Source organism: Molothrus aeneus, chromosome 1, assembly GCF_037042795.1.
Source record: "Molothrus aeneus isolate 106 chromosome 1, BPBGC_Maene_1.0, whole genome shotgun sequence".
Taxonomy (NCBI): domain Eukaryota; kingdom Metazoa; phylum Chordata; class Aves; order Passeriformes; family Icteridae; genus Molothrus; species Molothrus aeneus.
Genome location: NC_089646.1, coordinates 15703606 through 15723537, shown reverse-complemented (window position 1 = coordinate 15723537; position 19932 = coordinate 15703606). Strand labels below are relative to the sequence as shown.

At 46.7% G+C, this 19932-nt stretch overlaps 1 protein-coding gene across 4 annotated transcripts in view; it reads left to right on the top strand.

Moving 5' to 3' along the window:
• JCAD (junctional cadherin 5 associated) overlaps positions 1–19932 on the top strand; it is a 60157-nt gene that overhangs the window by 28969 nt on the left and 11256 nt on the right. For 2 of the 4 annotated variants that reach the window (XM_066551901.1, XM_066551885.1), the window contains one exon: positions 14601–14962. In XM_066551901.1, coding sequence (XP_066407998.1) covers positions 14661–14962 — 302 coding nt within the window. In that variant the 5' untranslated portion in view covers positions 14601–14660. Of the gene's footprint in view, positions 1–1960; positions 2032–6088; positions 6262–14600; positions 14963–19932 lie in introns of those variants that run through there. The other 2 variants (XM_066551878.1, XM_066551894.1) reach the window with 2 other exon arrangements.

Here is a 19932-nt window from a genome sequence, read left to right as displayed (position 1 = left end):
GGCATCCCTCCTATTGTCCCCAAAATCATGTTTGCTTTCTGGTGTCTGACTGTGGAGCTATGTTCAGCTCACGTTTTCAGTTTTTTCTCTGTAACAGGAGACCTAGAAGCATGGACACTGATTTCTTTTTTTAGGATCTTTTCCTCTGTTTTTTCTAACTTCAAGGTCCTTTGACTTCACTTGGGAGAAATCTTCAGTGACTGCAGGACTCCAGACACACCTGCAGGAGTGCCTCCTTCTAAGCACTGCACCTCCCTTTGCAGCCCACAAAGTGTTCTCAGAGGATATGTAGCAAAAATTAGTCCCAGGTGTGGAGGCAGGTCTGAGATGTGCTCTGTCCTCTGTGCTTTTATCATGATCTCTACAGGCTGTGACATCATGAAGACAAAAAGATGTCCCTTCACTCTGACAATGTTCAGTAAATGGTCCCATTTCAAATGGTCCAATGGAATGGTCCAGCCTGTTCCCCCACTCTTCTCATCCCCTAAACCCAGGGCCAAAGCAGCTTTCCCAACAGAGAGCTGTGAGCTCCAGGAAAAAGGACCTGCTCCATGTGGCACACCATGACTACCCAACCAGAGCAAAAGCTTTTGTCTTGGGAAGAAGTGATTTAAACAGGACTGTCTTCTACAACCAAGGAGAACAAACAGCTCAGAGCTGCAGCCATGCAGATGAGAAAATAATTCCAGAAATTTTTTCTAACAACACAGAGGAGACAAGTATTTTATAAACCCAGAACTCCCAATTTGCCTGTGAGAGTCAAGATATTTAAATAATAAACTGGAAGTTGTGGCAGCACGGCTTCCTTGATGGAAACCCTTGCTATTGTCACATCCACATGAAGCTGCTCTGTGACAAAACTTAAACCTTCTACTGCGTGACTACAGTGTCAGCTACAAGACTTCACCACAGGAAAATACAGGGGTTTCCCAACCAGCAAAGCCCCAAAGAACTTCAGGGGTACCCTGCAGGGACAGGGTGCAAGGGCTCTGCTCAAAGTCCCCCTGCTGCCGGTGGCATTGTCTTTGGTGGCTGCATCATGTGTCAGCAGCTGCAGGCTCACACCGCCACTGCTGGAAGACAAAAGGAGATGTTCACAGAAAAGCAGGTCAATGACAATTACTCCCGGAGCCCTGGGAAACCGGGGCACCAGGAAACCTGTATTCAGTTCTGGGCTCTCCTGCAGACTTCTGCTGTGACCTTGGACTCATCATGTAATTTTACTGCCCTTGTTTTCTCACTATTAACTGGAGCACATATTGAATAGGATTCAATTCATGAACATGTGTAAAAGTGCTTCGATAGCCTGGGGTAAAAGTCAATTAAGACAGGGCAAGCAGTTGATGGGCCCAGCCAATTACTAAAGTAAATGATTCACAAACATACTTTTCTTTGAGAGTGTCATTAAAGCAAAAGAGACTTGCAAATTATTCACCTGTTTCTAGAGGCTGAATAGATCATGGGGAGGGGAAAGGTGGGGAAGCAGTGCTTCAAAAACGTTTGAAAACCATGTTGAAGACAGGCCCTTTGGGCGCATGGCCAGGTGCCAACAGGAACAGCACGTTTTGGAAAGGTCTGCTCATGTCCCTCTTCATCCTTGATAGACCCGTCTTCCCTTCTGCAGATTCTCCCCGTGCTAAGAAAGTTGATGAAAGCTGAGCCATGAGTTGTGTGGAGGGAGAGAGGGGGGGGGAGAGAGAGAGAGAGAGAGAGAGAGAGAGGGAGGGAGGGAGGGAGGGAGGGAGAGAGAGAGAGAGGGAGAGAGGGAGGGAGGGAGGGAGAGCACGACCTGCCCGTTCAACTTTCCGGAGCGGCCACACCGCGCCCCGCAGCGCCCGGTGCGCCGCTGCCCGCGGAGCCGCCCGGGGCGGGCCGGGCGGCGGGGGGACGGGCAGGGATCCGGCACCGTCCCTCCCTCTGTCCGTCCCTCCGTCCCTCCCGCTCCGCCCCGCCCCGGCCGCCGCGGGCTCGGCGCCTCCCGCAGCCGCTGAGCGCGGCGGCCCCCGCGGGTCCTGCGCGGCGCCCGGAGCGGTGAGTGCCGGGCCGGGAGCGGGCGGCGGGGGAGGCGGGAGGCGAAGGGAAGGGAAGGGCAGGACGGCGGCGCTCGGCGGCGTCCCGGAGCGGGCGGCGGTTCGCGGCAGTGGGGGGCACATCCCTCGGGTTCCCATCCCTTGCACCTGCTCGTTCTTCTCTCCCCGCCGTGACCGCCGTCTCTGGCGGGGCTCTCTGCCGGCATCCCCCCGGAGCTCGCCCCGAGCCGGCGTCCCGGGGAAGTTGTTCGGTGCCGCTCGCTGGAGCCGCTCCCCTTCGTTCACCGTCGGTCGCTGCGGTCCCCTGCGCCCGGGACCGGGGCTCCGGCTGCGGCTCGGTGCCGGCTCCCACCGACCCGAGAGGATGTGGCACCAGCGTCTGAAACACCGAGTGCCGTCCCTCTTGGTGTTTTTCTGTACTCCGGTGTTTACACAGTAGTTAAATGGCTCTTTGGGTTATTTTACTTTCTGGTGGTTGTTTTAAGCCATGTCCTATTGCAAAGGCGACAAAACCTCAGCTGTTCTGTCAGAAGGAGATCTGGGCTGTTATGTCATTTCATAATTGCCTCAGAATTGCAAATCATGGCCTTAGTCTGCCACTGGATCTGTGCCAAAAGACTCTTGCATCTATTAAGGATGGGTGGTTGTTTGGGTTCTTTTCCCTTTTTTTTTCCCTTTTTTTTCCTTTTTTTTTTTTTTTGGTCAAGAGTTGAGAATAATGGCTTTTTATTGGCATGGTCTCTACACGTTAAGTTACTCCAGCCCCTGTCTTTAAGTGAACACACGATGTAACTGTTCTAAGTAGTCAGTCTGATTCACAGAGTCAAGACATTAAATCTTGGCTAGTGACAATGAGAATTGTGTCCTGCTGAAAAGTATTCAGCTGCACTTCTTTGCGTGAGCTGAAGCAGTTTCTCATTGTTACTTCAGAAGTTCCGATTCTGCCCAGAATGGCTGTTGCTTTCTGTGGGTAACAGACACATGGAAAATAGCAACCTTCCGGCTTCAAACTAAACAATATCAGATTAATGACAGAGAAGGGTTCTACAGATCAGAGATGCAGTCACTTGCAGAGCCTTAATTTGTGCCAGCACTTGGTTTGTAATCACAAGGCTAGATCTGCTCTACCCTACTATGCTGTGCAGTTCTACCACACACAAGGGTACCACTTGGAGGAAAAAGCGTGGTCCTGCCAGGTATTCCCTTTTCCAAGGACGCTTTGGGCAGCAGGAGCAGGAGGAAGTTGAGGCAGACTGCTGCCGTGGGATAGAGAAGCTGGGCATGGCTGTGCCCCTCAAGGCAGGATCATCTCCAAGCTGCACCATCAGGGCACATTAGAATACCAACTAAAACACCAATTTAGTCTGTCATTTCAAAGCTGGGCCCTTCTGCATCCTCCCTTCCTATGGTGATGTTAAGTATTTCTCCACGCTGCAACATGCCTTTGCCAGCTCTTGGAAAGATGGATCTTTCAGGGTCTGCCAGGCTGTGTGTATCAACTGGCATATTACAGTACTATATTGTTCTTTAGATGCATAACTTCTCTGGCCTCTTATGACCTAAAAAGCACACAGAAAATAAACAAGGGCATATTGTTCAGTGGGAAGGATGCAGAAAGTTCTTCCACGTTAGCTGTTCGTTAGGGAAACACGACTTTTAAGTGTTTCTCCTGATTGTCAGAAGAATGACATGGCACATGTGAGCTTGTTTTTTGCCAAGCAAGCTCTACTTGGAAGGTGAGGCATTTCTGAACTTCTTGGTCACCTTGGAACTAGTTATGAGTGCATAGCAAAGTCCTGCCCAAATCTTCTCCTCTAATTAATTTGGCCAGAGGCCATCCTAATTAACCTTGAGGGAGTTCAGGGGTGGGAGAGCTTGGTATGAAACAATTGTTCTCTTGTAATTTGCTGTTCACAATGTGTTGACCAAGCTACAAGCTACATCTCTAAAATCCTCTGGGTCTCTTGCTGAAGCCATTACACCAGTTTATTTGTTTTTTAACAGATGTTGTTTTCTAATCCTTGAGTGGAAGGGTTATCCTATTGCTTTCTGCAATCTTGTTATTGTGCTTTGTTGCAAGGGCAAGTGGGCTTGGGCTTGCTAGGGAAACTTACTCACCAGTTCCAGCTGTGAAGGAAGGGGTTGGGCAGCCTTTCAGCAGTCCTGATGTGATTGTTAAGGTCTCTGTGTGAACTGATGGCATCTTTTCACATCTACCTAGAAATAACCCTCAGTTCCTCTGGTACTGGCAGTGCCTGCAGGGAAGGAAAAACCGCAGGAGCCTCTTTGCCCAAGAGTATTACAATTAGGATATTAATGGAATTTGTCAGCCATAACTTGGACTGTCTCAAATGGTGAGGCAAGAGAAAAAAATCTGAGATAGTTGAAAAAAGGAAAAAAAAAAGTTAAAGGCTGGGTTCTACTTTTTGAAAATGCTCATAGCACCCTGCAAGTCACTAAGAGTGTGATGAAGGGAAGAAAAATGAACAGCTGTTTCTGAAATTTCAGGATGGTCCATCTTCCCACTTGTGATGATGGCTGCTCACCTTGTTGGTCCAGAGGGCTTATCTGTGCTCTGGAACTGGGTCACCCTTCACCAGCCTGGGCTTACCTTACTGCTGGGCAGTCCTGCCCAGCACACACAGCTCTTCAGCAGCACAACATTGATCATGTGTAGCCTTCTCAAGCATTTGTCTAGTTTTCTTCTGTGCTAGTGCATGAAAATGCTACTTTGGCATTTGTTTTCTGGTAGAGCAAGGGGTCAGGGGGAAATCCTGCTGAGACTACCAGTCAGGACACACAGATCCAAGAAAGAAAGATCAAAGGCATCTGTAATACAGGAAGAAGCAGAGGGTCAGTCCAGAAGAGAGGGCATTTGATTATAGTACAGGGGTAATATAAAGGGGATTACACACAGGAGAGGGTGGTAGTGTCCGAAAATGAGTAAACAAACAGATGTGTAAGACTCTGCTGAGAATTTATTTACTCCAGAAGACACAATCCTTATCTCTTTGAAAGAAGAGAAGACCACACCAACCTTGGAACACTTCTGCTCCCAGCCACGTTTGTGAGCAGGAGAAAGTGTTTGTTTAGGGATCCCTCCTCCCTGAGTCCTGGCCTGATGGGCTGGCCTGTCCTGCTGTGATTAGTAGGATGCTAATGTGTGTAATCCTTTTGATCACAGAGCCCAGGCTCTATAAGTCATGTCACTGTCACCTCAAAGGAGTTCAGCCATGTGATAGATCCCTTATTAAAAATTTTTGCTTTGACAGATTTAATACAGTTATTATTGAGATCCTTTTTTATTTTCTTTTGTCTTGTACAGATGGAGAGCTTTTCTATTAAAAAAATACAAAAAATAATGCTTATTCATGAAGTTCTAATGTGGGAGTAGCTTATTAGGACTTTGCCCATAGGTATTTTAGGTAGGATGATCAGCCCATAATATCTTAAGATGTGAGCACCAAATGTGATTCCCTGTGCTTTGTTCTACCAGTGTGAACTGCTCCATACAAAACTGTAAACAGCATGGAAACATTTATATGAGTCCTGAAAAGCATCCTCTTCTGCAGTTCCTTTTTGGGAGGCAAAGAGTTGACTAATTACTCTTTGTGTAATAAGTGAAGTACTATTTTGCTCTCCTGTTGTGACAGACAAAAGCTGTCATTTGAGGAAATGCACCATATGCTGCCAATTGGTGTAAGGACTGGTTATATCTGGAGCGCAGAGTATCAGTGAGTGCTCTTTAACAATTGCTCCTTCTCTGAAAAAAATCTGGGCCAATTTCAGTGGACTGATGTGCTGGTCTATCATCAGTGAAAGCCAGCTGTTGACATTTTGAAAACCAGCTAATACAAACAGTGGTATCTGTGCATGCTTGGATATCCTCTCTCTCTCTTAGGCATTTACATCTATTTGGATGCTCAAGAGCCTCAGCCTATCAGTGCTCAGTCAGGCCTGGACTGGTCCATGGCAAATTTAAAAATCAAACTTATTTCGGATACCAGCTCCCATCTGTGCATAGTCAGACATGTTTTTCTGAATTGTGTGACCCCAGTACTCAAACACCCACATTACTTAAAAAAATAATCTCTGTCTCTCTACCATTTTTCCTTTGTGAATGCGAGAAAGCAGAGTCTGAAAGCTCCTAACAAACAGCAGCACCTGAAGAGCAGCTGTCACTCGTGGAGATCTGCCCCAGGAGATGCTGTGCACTCTCTCACATGTCATGGTGGGTTTGCAGATGCATCTGCACCGGTGAGATGCAAGACAGGAATAACTACCTTCTGAGAGTTAAATAAACTCTTTAAGACTTGTTCCTCTCATCCTTCCCACTTCCTAATTTTATTGGAGACACATTGTATCATTAATTTGTTCTCTGGCACGGTTCCTCCAGGATTTCAGTGAGGTCTTTTTGCTCAAAGAATGCAAAGAGGATGTGAGCTGTAATTTTCACTGTCTGTGAATCTCTGTGTTAGAGAAAAAATGTGAACTCTCCTGCCCGCAGGTAATGAGAGTTGAACACAAAAATTCACATATTTCTTTTTAATTTCTTTGAGGTGAATGAGAAGGACTGGCCTGAGAAGACATGCAGAACCAACATAAAGTTGGCTTATCTTCCAGCAAAGACTTTGGCACGTCTTCCTCCCATGTAGTCTGCAGAGATGATTATGCATGTAGCACTAGCAGCTTTGAAGCCTTCAGTACAGCACTGGCTGCAATGGGAACTTTCTTGAAGCTTTGCCTGGTGTATCCATTATGTGATCGGAGTCCTTCGGTCAGGACCCCATTCTGGTGCCTCCTCTCATCTGCTGCCTCTCTCTGCTCAGGAGCCTTCACCCCGTGGTGTGTGTTTTGTGTCCCAGCCTCCCTGTCCCTCCCATCCCTGGAGGAGAAGCAAAGTTTCTTTTTCTACCCCTGTGCCAGACCTGCACCCCCTTATCAACCCCCTCACTCTTCCCTGCAGTGCAGAGATATCAGGAAAGGAGAGTGCAGGGAGAGTTGTAGCAGGGGGCTGGGGATAGAGGAGAAAGTCACATTGTAATTGAGGTGAGGTGGCTATTTGTAGCACTGAGAGATTTGTGGGAAAGAGTTTTGATTTTCTTGGAAATGTGTGGGGCATGCCAACAAGACATTTTTTGAGGGAAAGGTAGAGGAAGAATATTACAAAGTTTAGTTTCCATCTTAAATTCTTTGTTTCTGGGACAGGATTGCTTCATCTGCACCACTTCTGATAGTTGTTCATTCAGTCTGTTCTTGAAAACCTGTATTGATTCACAACCTGCCAGCATAAACAGTCAATAACTATCATTATGGCTAGACAGTTCCTTTCAATACCTAATCTAAATCACCCTTGCTGCTTCCTAAGTCAGTCCTTTTGGTAATCCACTTCTGCAGGGAGTAGGACAAGATTATTGCAGCCTTTTAGCAGCCTGACATATTTAAAACTTGTTATCGTCTCTCATTCTCTCACCCTCATTCCTCCACACTTTTCTTCCAACTCAACAAGCCCATTTCTTGTACCCTCTTCTCTAGGGGTCACACTTGGCTAAATTATTTATCATTCCTGTGAGCGTCTTGCTTGAGGTAGGACACAAACTGGATATAGGGCTGAGAGGAGTAAAGAGCCTGATGTGTGATGCTCCTCTTGATATATCTCCAAGCTTTTTCACCTGTGTCTACCAGGCCGTGCACCGCTCTTATCATGAAACCATAGAATTGTTAAACTTGGAAAAGGTCTCTAAGATCATTGAGTCAAATCATGTCATCCCTCTTTGTGACTATAGCCCCAGAGACTCTTCTGCTGTACTGCTCCTTTTTGTTTTGCATGACATCCTTCTTCTTCAACGTGTTTTTTTACACCTGCCTGTATTGAATCTCAATCATTCATTTCAGACTGGGTCTTTGATTTATTAAGATTTTATTCTAATTTTAATCCCTGAAAATGCTCACAGCATTCCCTAGAGATTTGTAATTGTAATCTTCCTCCTAATTTACAAGTCACTAATGGAAATACTGAGTAGAACAAGACCCCAGGCACAGCCCTTATGTGTCTTTTCAGGTTACCATTGGACTTGCTACTGTTCCATGAGTAGGTATTTGAAGCCTGCCCTGTATGCCTGCCCACAGTGAATTATACCTCAATTGTATTCACCTGGTTTGCATATAAGACTATCACATGCATTCATCAAAGCTTTCCTCATTCCAACGTGTGACTTGTGCTGTTTTTCCCTCCCTAGACACTATGCTCCCAGCTCAGTCAAAGAAGAAAATTAAATAGATTAGGCTTAATTTGTTCTTGACAAGTCTGTATTTTCTGTTTTCTCATGGCTTTATTACGTGGGAGTGGATGCAGCTGCAGTGCAAGGTGGCAAGCAGGGAGATGGAAATTCTTCTTGGATTGCACACTTGCTCCCTCCTGCTGCACAATAATCAACATTTGTTATAAGTATTTATAAGGGAATTGAATAATAATTTGTCTGATTTGATATCAAAGCAAGGCTGTTTGGTCTATGATACCCCAGATCTGTCTCCTTCTCTCTTTTGTTTGAAGTTACATAGTGTGTTTGCCCTTCACTCATCCTTTGAGAATTTCTACAAGGTATTTACTCGTGGCTAGGAGGCAGCCCTGGCTATTTCCCTACTCCTTCCTTACTCCTAGCCTATGCTTAATTAAGCCCCACCAAGTTGGATACATCCAACTTACATTAACGTTCTCCAATCTTTCTCCTGCATTCTAGAGTATCTTTGCATTAAATAGCAAACATTTGATCATAGTAAACATTATTGTTGAAGGCTCTTCAAACACATTCATTTAATCTTTCCCGACGGAGCGTGTGTCTGCAGGTCAGTGGATGTGGTGCTGGTTGTTTCCGTGGCAGAGGGCAGGGGCATGGCATTCTGGGGTGGCTGCATGCACAGCACCACTGCAGCCTGCTGATTACAGTCCCATCTGACTTTATTGTCCTGCAAAAGATGAAATTAGAAAGGTAAAAACCTTGTTTAATGTGCTTTTGATAGGCTGTTTTATATGCACACATGCAAAGCCAGAGTGAGAAAACAGGAGCAATTAAAATGTCCAAAGCCTTAGATATTCTCCTGGGATATAGCTCAGGGTTATATTTAGACAGAGCAAGTAGCACCATCTAGTATTGAAACAACCATAAGAACCTGTTTTCCATTGCTCTAGTCTGTCAGGCTTTTATCACTTGATCTGAGACTTTCAGGTTGTGTGTGTCTCTCTCAGGCTAGGTTTATTTTAATATTGTCAGCTAAACCAATTCAACCATTTCCAAGAAAAACTAGAGGGGAGGAGAGAAGGAATGTTGTTTTGCCCACATTAGAAAGGGGAAAGAAAATAAATCTTTCAGCTTTTTGATTAAGAGCTGCAGTGCCATCATGTTCAAGAACAGGATCTGTGGTGACAAGGCTTGGAGACATCTCTGCATGTTCTTGGCAGACTCATCTCTGCTTTGAGTTCTCCATTTTCTGAAGGCTTTTCTCCCCATCCATCAGCACAGCCCAGCCTCTGGTGCTGAGCAGCCCACTGGTGACCCAGCCCTGTGCTCGTGCCCTCACTGCTCCAAGGGATGTGCCAGTGTAGGGCTGTGCTGCTGGAGTGGGATCATCCCTGTGATGACAGCTCCTGCTTCTTCCAGTATAGGTGAGATGGGGTCTCAAATCTGGGAGCAGGCACAGAGGTTCTTCTGCTGGAAATGTAGACAGGACAGTAGGAGTTCATCAGAGGGGGAAGGGAGAAGTTGGGGTGATGGATGCGAACTGAGGACTGGCCAGCAGAAGCTGTGAGGAGTGCAGGAGGAAGGATGGGCTGACTGCCACAGTGGTGGGCTGTGTGGGAAGAGTGGCTCAACTGGTGGGACCAGGAGACAGGAGGGCAGAGAAGGGATCCTGGAGGAGAGGGGGAGGGCAGCAAGAAGGATTGGTGAGTGTGGGAAGGGGGAAATGAAGGCACTGGGTTACATGGTGGTGAAGAGTTAACAGGGGTGGGGGGATATGGGGCTTCCTGGACAAAAGTGTTGGAGTTGAATTAGATGGACAGAGGGGTAGAGGAAAGCACAGTACACAAATTACTGCAACCAGGTTTTTTGGCTTATCCTGTGTCTTCGTTGTGTGGACAGCTATTTGCCATACTTAGGTTCATGTGCAGAGGCACTAGGTTCTTGCAGCAGTTGCTTTGAATGTACCTAATTCACTTTTAAGGCCCGCTGAGTCCTTCAAAAAATCAGGTTGTAAGCCCTTCAGACTGGGTGCCTAGAGTGGAGAGGATTGTTTCACTTTAGTCTGTCTGCATAAATATTCTGTCTGGCACATGTCTGACATGAAATGGGAATAATGTCACCCAGACGTGAGTGAAGATAAGCTAGTTTAATGTGTGACCCATCTAGATAATACTCTTTGTAATTCACATGACTGTTAGTAACTATATCTTCAAAGCAGTGTTTGAATAGCTGCTGTAGAGACAGCCCAGGAAGAACTGCCATCACCTAGCCTGCACACCAAACGAGGCCAGAGTCCTGCAGAATTCAGTAGCCTCAAGTCATGTAATTAGAGACACATAAATTGTGTGTCCTTGATTTTGGCAATTCTTGATGTTGTGTGCTTCATTTTGCAGTATGAATCATGTTCCTCCAATGTTTATTTTATTCAAAATTGTACAAAATCATTTATATTATTGTTATAAATAGTTCTGTAGAGGTGGGAGGGCAAATCATGCTCAAGAAGGATTTCAGCCAGTTAAAGGGTTACCACCTTCCCCTACATTTCAAGTAGTGGAGGGCAGGAGAGATGTTACAGAGGGCAGCCAGGACCAAATCCTCTGTCACTTCTGGTCTCCCACCCAATATGAGGCTGCTGTGCCAGGGCAGTCTGTGGAACTTGGGCTAAAGGAAGGAGCCTGCCAAGGGGCTGCTCAGAGCACCATGGAGGGGGCATTCAATGCCATGCAAGTCATTTCAGAGCACAGGGGTAACACCTGCTTCTGCCACTGCTGCAGTGTTGGCATTCACCATCACTGGTACTGGTCATCGTACAGATGGTGATGGTACCCCCCAAAATAACAAGGCTTGGGAACCCCTGCCACTGAAAACAACTGCAGACAAAGGCAGATCATAAATAGAAAACAATGTGTTTCCCCCACTGAGAATGAGTTCCAGAAGCAGCTCAGGGGAAACTAGCACCAAATTTCTTCAGGTTGTTTTTCAGGAGCGTTGGGCTTTTCTCAGGCCGGAGGTGAGATCCCTGCTCCTGGAATGAGCACCCCAAGGTGAGGTGCTCTGATGATATTTCCATCTGCTGATCCCATTGTGTTCCTCTTGCCCAGGCTGTGGGTCTCCATTGTGTCTGTCTACATGGGGGCTGATGCTGATTTCCGCCGTTCACACTTGTTTCTTTGCATCTGAGAGTGCTGCTGAGAAGTTTCCAGAGAAAAGCTTGGCCCCTGTTTCCAATGTACTGCAGAGTTGTACCGGCTGCCGGGGACAAGTCGGAAACACTGGCAAGATAGCAGGCATCCTCAGGAAGCAAACCCTATCAGAAAGCAGTGATGTCATTGGCAAACAAAACAAATGAGGGCTGGAAAAACAAACTGCTTTGCAGCGTTGTTGATCTTCCCTCAAATTAGAAGCTCTGCACAGCCTTTACTCTGCGGTCCAGACTGACAGATTATTTACATGGAATGCTGCAGCAATGGTTTTGTTACTCCTGCCAATCCAATTACTTTGATTTTATTTTTTAGGTTTATTTATCTAAGGGAGGGTGGGGTGAGTGTCCTAGAACTCTAGTCAGATTCAGAAAGCTGGCCAGCCTCCTTGCAGATGATGGGTGCTGACATGGTTGATGTCCTGCAAGCTTTGATCAGGCAGGACTTCTGGCTTCCCTGTCCCTGATCAGGTCCCTGCAGGAGATGCTACTTCCCCATGACTTCTGCACTGCCCTTTGAGGCTGTGTCCTGATAATGTCCCAACTAGTGGCCAGCTGCCACCACTGCTACTGGCTCCTTGGAGCTTGTGCCGTGAGTGCGGAGCAGGATTTTCCCCCTTGGCTGTTCCCATTGTGGTGTTGTGATGGGCATAGATATAGCATCCTTCTCCCAGATGGGCCTCCATAACACACATAACACCATGGGGTTTCCCCTTCCACACATGGTGAGTTTGCAGAGCAGGAAGAGACAGTCATACCAGTTCCTCATGGCACACTCCCACTTGTTGCTCCTCACCACTGGTGCCAAAAGAAGGATCAGAGTAAACCCCATGGGCTGGAGGTTTCTCGCCCACACAGCTTTGCCTCTCTGATGGCTGCAGTGGGTGGCAGAGAGGGGGTTAAACTCTTCTCCAAAGCAGCCCTCTAACAGCAGGAAAAGCACATTTCTTCCTTGCACCTGTGAGCATTTCGATGGGCTTTCTGCTGTTTATGGAAGTCACATTGGATCTTTCTCCTGTTAGAAGCTGAACAGCTCTAGCAGCCAGCTGTTCCCTCTGCTCTGCTTGTACCTGGCTCCTTGCACAGTCCGGGCAGGGGGTGGATGGAAAATCAGCTTTTTAGGTCAGCATTCAAAAATAACCCACAAAGCCTTCCCCTCCTTCCATGAGGGAAGGGTCCCACTCCTCCCTGCTTTCTGCCTGCTTGTACTTACTGCTGGCTCATCTGTTCCAAGCTCTTAATGGGAATTTGGAGTTCTGTTCTAGCAGGGGCCAATATCTTCAGCACAGAGCTTTATTTCTCTGTTTTGAAAGGGTGTGTAATGTTGCTTGTGTGAAAAGGGAGGAGATTCATTAAGCTCTAGGGACAAACCGGTTTAGGTGTTCAGGAGGCTCTCAGGGTGGAAAGCCACTTTTGCAGTGTTCCAGGTTAAATTGTGGCTCTGTATTACAATTGTGCCTGTTTTTCTACACTGTGAGCTCTCCTTGGGCGAGTGTTGTGGTCACTGTGGGCAGTGCAGCAGTAGCTGGAAGGTTCCTGGGTGCCTGGAGCTGCACACCAGGCTGGCCCAGAGCAGCTGGCCAGACTGGCTCCACAGCTGGCACAGCATCCAGGAGTCAAGGTGGGACAGAAAATGGATTGGGCACTGGATAGGCAAAGAGTGGCCATAACACATGGAGTGCTGCAGCACAGAAACTGGTTTATATAGAGTGCCAACACATCCACTTCTGTGTATGTGTAGCCTGAGAGATTTAGTACTAATAAACATGGAACAGCCATCTCAGTAGTTGCTCCATTTCAGGTAAATCCTTGTGAACAATAGGAACAGACCTTCTCCCTTTCTTCATGCCCAGGAAGGGCATTAGAGACAGTGTATAAAATGTACTTTTGTTATGATCTTTGCAGAGACAGTCTCCTTTAGGGAGCTGCTCATGATCCTCAGGTGGACCTGCTGCTACTAAGGACACACAGTACTCACTAGATGTGTTAAATGAACTCTTCATGCAGGGAAAAGAATCTTGTGGTTATATTTTACATAAATCTATTTCTGTGTGTTTTGTGTGTTTTACCTTTTTATCCACCTTTTAAAAATTTCTTTCTTTTGTTAACACAGTTCAAACAGGGAGGAATGTATCAGGATGGGTCCATTGTTTTGTACAACCTTCAGAACAGAACATTACCTTCCACACTTTTTAAAACTCTGGAAGAATGGGTATTCTGTAATTGCCATTACAAGCTGTGAGAGTGGTATAGACAATAGAGACTGTTTTCAGACAGCTAATTCAGTTTGCTGGATCTGTGCTCTAGTCAGTACAGAATTGAGAGCTGTCACTGGGGAAGAAAAATCTTGACCATCCTGTGTCTTGCAGATCCTTGAGACATAATACACATGGGCATCACGTGTTGTTTATAGTCATGTTGCACAATGGAAGTGTGCTGTAAAAACAGCATACTTGAAATCTTAGGTTTTGTGTTATTCTAGCTGAGGATTGCAGCAGACCAATCTAGGGAGAAAAGAAAGTAATCTGTAAAAAGGACTGTTTAGCTGGGGTATTGCATGATATTACCTGGGTTTCTCATGTGGTTGCAAATTTGTTTTTGTTCTTGTGCATATTTCATCCTTGTTCATGTGAACATTTTTTTTTAATTGGAATATGCAGAACTATGGGGAGAGGCTTATTGCTCTGTAATCCACCCCCTCCTCCTGCAGCAACTTAAAACATAATACAGAGCACACCTCTCCATGACTGGAGAAAAATAGTTGTCTAAGGAAATGCCTGCTCAGGTTGTAGGCTTACTTCCAGTGCACAGTTTTTATTTTGAGGTCGCATTAGTGAAACCTGAAAGCTGCAATCACCAGTGAATTCTTGAGTGAAAGGGACTGAGTCAGCAGCAGCAGCACAGCATCTGCTGCTTGGCTGAGTGCAGGGAGGTGTATTGTCTAGGGAAGGACAGCCCATGATTCATCAGCATCTGCATGCACTTTGCTTCTTCTATTTTATTAAGAGGCTGAAAAACTGAGTAGAGGAGATGAGACTCCTAGCTTCCTGAGCCAACCAGGTACCTTCCTGATCAAAGGTACCTTTTCTTGTCTAAAGTGGCCTTCTGATTGGTTTTGGTTGTGTTTTGTAGTGATGGGTCCAGCTGGAAAGAGCTTTCTGATGGCACGGCTGTGAGTGAATCCAGCAGAACATGTTCAGTGTGGAAGACCTTCTGATTTCTCATGGATACAAAGTGTCGAAAAATCCCCCTGTTTCATACGAGAACAGATACGATGGATACCGGCATGAAACCACGGGGAGCAGATCTGCTCAGAGACCAGCACTGAATGGGATTGAAGCAGAATCCAGAGCTGGGGCCTACAGCAAGAAACCTCTGGTGAAAACCAGCTCAAGCAGCACTGAAAGCAGCCATGGGAGCCAAGGGAGGCAAGCAGGTCCTGGTTACCACCATGACCTTCAGGGTTTGTCCACTTTTCATACTTCAGAAGGGGGGTAAGTTTCAGCATCATGCCATGGCTTTGCTTTCTCTTTCTTTTGGTCTTGACAGATAACTAATCATGACTCTAACCCTTAACGCCATCTTACTGTGATCCTTTCCTGCTCCCATCCCAGTAACCATTTCCATTCACTGGATGGCCACATCCAGTGGCACATTCATTCACCTTCTGCTAGCGAAAGGCCTTAGGGAATACTGGGATAATGTGAAGTGGCTGAGTGTGGGAAAATATGTTTTACTAATGAGAAAGGCCTTTCTGATGGACTTAGGAAAGCTTAGTTCCAGCACAGGGGGAAAGAAAAGGAAAAAAGTCATCCTTTTCTTCAGTTTTAAAACTGCACCCAGCTTTTTCTGCCACTTACACACCCAAGTTTTACTGTGGATTCAGCCACATGCAGCTCTTGGTGGGTGATCTTACATTCATTGAAGACTTGCTTGTTCTCCTAAGGCTGCTCTTGTGGAGTAAACATGAGAAGGTGCCCGTGCACTTCTTTTACAAACAACTCCAAGCCAGTGGAAGCTGTTGTTGTCACTCCAGAAAACGTGCTCGTGCAGCCATGGCTTGCTCAGCACCAAGTACGTGCACACCGGGCTGGGGCTGGCTGGGCAGGAAGAGCTGAGTGTACACAGCCACACTCAGCCATTGTTCTGCAGCTATTTGAGGGCTGCAGATGGACAAAGGAAAGGGGCTCGAGCAGGACTGGAAGCCAGCCCAAGTATGACGATGGTTTACAAGGAAAAGCCCCTTCCTCCTGCTGAGTGGGCTTGAAACTGAAAGCAGGGCAAACACTGTCACCTTGGGAGCTTGTCCTCTTACAAAGACCTTCAGTAACATGTGGCAAAGCCATGTGTCCCCTTACTCCTGGGCTCGTCTGCTCTTTCCCTTCACATCTTTTCCCCTTGCAAGTCTGTTTGCCTGGAGCAGGAATGGCTGCTGGTTGCCAGTTAGGATAATGGGCAGGAAGAGATGTGAGCCCTCTAAAGCAGTCATAGGACAGCAAGTCCTGGTGAAGGTCTCCAGGTGGAACCATCCATTCTAGAGAAGGAAGGACAGAACACAGATGTAAGGGTAGTTGGGAGAGTCCTTTCTGGTGTGTTTTGGATGAAGTGAACTGGACAACAAAAAAAGTAAGGAAAGATACTGAAAAAGAATGAAAGAGAAGAAGGGTTTGAAGCAGGGGACGAGGGCGTGCAGTGGTGCTGAAGCTGATGCTCAGTTTAGTGTGGAGAAATACTGTTGTGAAGAAGATCTCCCTGTGTGAGGCTGGAAGCTACCACAGCACTGCTGCTCCTGCAGCCTGTTTGTGAGAGCCTGAGTGGGTGCACAGGGGTTTGGGAGGGCTTCTGCCTCCCTGCTTCCCATTCCTCTGGGTGCATCTGCAGGGGCTCACACATCTGCCCCACATCTTGGATATGGCAGAGATATCTGTAATTGCTGGCCTTGGCTAAATATCAAATAATGCTCTCTAACAGTTTAAACATCTCTTACTAAATGCAAGGGGTGAGACCTGAAAATCTACAGTATAGTTAAATATTAATCCTGGTTTTCAAAAGTGGCTTTTCCACATAACATTTGGAACACAACCCTGGAAATGGCTTTGTCACCCTTTCATAAAAATAGAAATATTTTCTTGCTATTACTGTTACAGCAAGCTCTGATTCCCAGTGAACCTACTGGGAGCTCTCACAAGGCACTAGCAGCTGGAAAAACCTTTGTATCATCCCTTCCTTGCCATGCCTGGGAGTGTGGAATCCCTCTGGTGTGGAGCATGACACAGCCGTGGCTGGATTGGGAAGGGAGGAGGGAGCTCTCCAGGCTGGATCCAGGGAAGCCTCAGCGCTGCAGTGCCTTGTGTCAGCTCCTGAGCCCCTCCAGGTCCCCTCCCAAGTCACAAGGCTGCCATGTGCCTGTGAGCTGCTCCAAAGCTGGAGAGAAGATACCTGTGGGGCCCAGCTGGGCATGCTCAGGCTGGTGACAGGCAGGCCATGGTGAGCTCCAGCAGATGTTTTGATATCGCTCTTGGTTTCTGGACTGCTCTGGGAAATCAGCTTCTGGTTCCCAGGTTGGGAAAGTGCTGCACACTGCAGAGACCTGGGGACAATCTGGGCCCAAAGGGAAGATGACCACCCAGGGAGTTACTCTCTGGGCATCACAGGCTTCCTGCCACCATTTCTTGGTGCTGCTTTCCCTGTTAGCACAGGGCAGGAGAGGCCCTGAGCAGGCTGTGTGTGTCCTTCAGGGGTGGTGACAGTTCCACAGCAACTCTGAGCAGGGCTTAGGCTCCTTGTCCAGGGAATTATCTACACCAAACTCCTGTTGACACCACTGAGGTAGAACTAATCCTCTCCCATACACCACGGAAGTGGGTGATGCTGCCAGCCTCGTGGCTGCCTTTGCAGGCAGGTTTGCAGGGCTTGTGGTGTTTTGTGATGGCAGGGGATGATGCTGTTGTCTCTGCTTATTACGGTTGTTCTGCTAATCAAACCTTGTTGAGCAGGGTAGAGGCTTCATAGGCACTGCTCCTGCTGGTTGTGAGGGGAGAATGATGCCCTGGTGGAATGGGGAAGGGATGTTTGGCTCCAGCCTATTGTTCTTCAGGCACAGCGTGAGGGAGCAGATGGTGGGAGGGCTCTCCTGGCTGTCCTTGCTTAACTGAGCATTTGGAGGCCACACAGTAAAGGTTTGGAAGAGGAGACAAGTCAACAAAAAAAAAGGGAAAGCTGATCCTATGGGTATAGATGAGAGTTCTCTTCACAGGAGAACTCCCTTCTGATTCTGTTCTAAGTAGAGAGAAGAGGCACTTTGCTTAGTTGTTTGTGTGGGAGGAAGTGTTAGTAGCTAGCAAATTTAGTGATAAATAGATATCATTAATGAGATCACCTGCTGGAACAATTAGAAAAGTATATTGGTGTTTTCCAATGCTGGGTCTCAGAAGAGTGTATATGAGGATAGGATCTCAAAATAGAACAGAAGCAGCCAGTGTCCAGAACAGCCCTCTGAAAATTTTTCCACTTTGCTGGCTTTCTTAACAGTGCCCTTTGTGGGGCACAAAGTCTGTGCCAGTGCCTACAGCTCATGCAGGATGAGCTGCTGAGTGCCCAACACCTTCCACTTGCATGCTGGCAGCCAGCAGCAGGGACAGACATTCCCTACATAGTCCTGCAGTGGCCTCATTCTGCAGGATTTGGACTTGATGCTTGCACCATGCTGCTTCACTTTTGGCCCCATTATTGCATCATGTGAGGTCCTGCTGGTCCAGTGTCACCCTAGGGGAAAAGGGCAGCTTCAACCCATGGCTCTGAGCAAGACAGCTCAGTGAAATATGGTCATACAGCCAGTGCAGCTTAGACTTATGGCCTCATTTCTTGTAAAGACCTAAAATTCACAGAAAGCTAGAAATAGTTTTGGGGGTTTTGAACCATTTTAATTAAACTGACTTTATATAGAATCAATTCAAAGCATTTTATGAGAGCAAATGTGATACGTATTAGAAGCAGGCCTGTTAGAAGAGAGTTCATAATGTTAAAACCCATCTCCTTGATCCCTTGGGACCACTCTGTCCCTGGAACTTAAATCTCCACAGTTGGTGCCATGGGACTGCTCCATCCTCAGCTCCATCCTCCTCCCAGCTAGCAGGCACGTGGAAGCTGCTGTGTCTGGGTGTGCATTTCTTTGTGCATCAGCATTGGCACATCCTGGAGAGACACAGAATTGTGTAGTGGCAGAGTCAGAGATGAGCTGCTGCACAGAGGGGCTCTGAAGTCTTCTCTCTGGTGATATGCACCACCTCACCTTTGGTGAGGCTGCAGTGAAGCATTTTAAACTTGGAGTGGCTCTTGGAAGTTTCCCCTTCCAGCACTTGATGGACTGCAAGAGCCAGAAGTGCCACATGTCCAGGAGGGAGGCACTCTGTGCTGCAGCTGTGGCCACAGGCAGGGTGGTTGGGCTGTGCCTGCCTACCATGCCTGCATGCAGGGGTGCAGGAGCTGCTCTCCATCACTGGGAGCAGAGGAGACTTCAGGATGGAGCTGCACTGGAGGGTCCTTGGAGCATCCTCTCCGCACAGTGCAGTGTCATCTTCACAAGTTTATGGGGTCCCTGATAGAGGCTGGCTATGTAAGCACTTGTAGTGCCTTAGCCAGGATTTAGACAGACAGATACTGTCTGTCCTATGAGTAGATCTTAGAAAGGATCAGGTTTTAAAATGCTCTAAATGCCTCCTTTTAAATGTCTTTTTTACAGTCTTGTTGCAATGATGTACAGGTTACACAGTGGATTGTATCATGTTCTAAAGTTCATTACTGAAGCCTAGTTATTAACCTTTAAAAATAAGTTTAATATTTTAAACAGCTTTTAATAAATGGAGGGGCTTTCTCTCTTTCTGTTGAAAAGGATTTTTGGTTACTTTATGGGGTTTTTTTAATGGTGACTTAAGCTTTGCAACATCACAGGATATTTAAAAATCAGAATTTTTAGGTGCTTTTCTAAGAGACGCTACCACTTAAGCAGGAATCATCTCAAAGAAGTCTGATGGCCTGTGCTGAGCAAGATGTCAAACTAAATAATTCTAATGGTCTCTTCTGATCTTGGAATCTACGACTGTACTTCCTGAAATTTCTGTAGACCCTTTTACAATGATGGATAAAATCAATCAGAAAGAGAACCTGTTCATTTTCTCCTCACTCTTACTGGACCCTGTTTCTCACCTCATTTTGTAAACACAGATATAGATGGTGCCACAGCAGTATGGGGATGAGATGAAAAGATAGAAAACAACATTTGTTCAGCTGTATGTTTCCACATGGAAGTTTTTGTTGTTACCACAGTCAGCTTCTGATATAGGAGGTGTCCTGTTATATTTCATTGATTAATGGAGATGTCTGTTCCTTCTTGGGGTTCAGCAATCAAACTGTGTTTCATGCTTCAGAGGCAGAACATTTTGTTCAGAAGCTCAATCTCAATCCA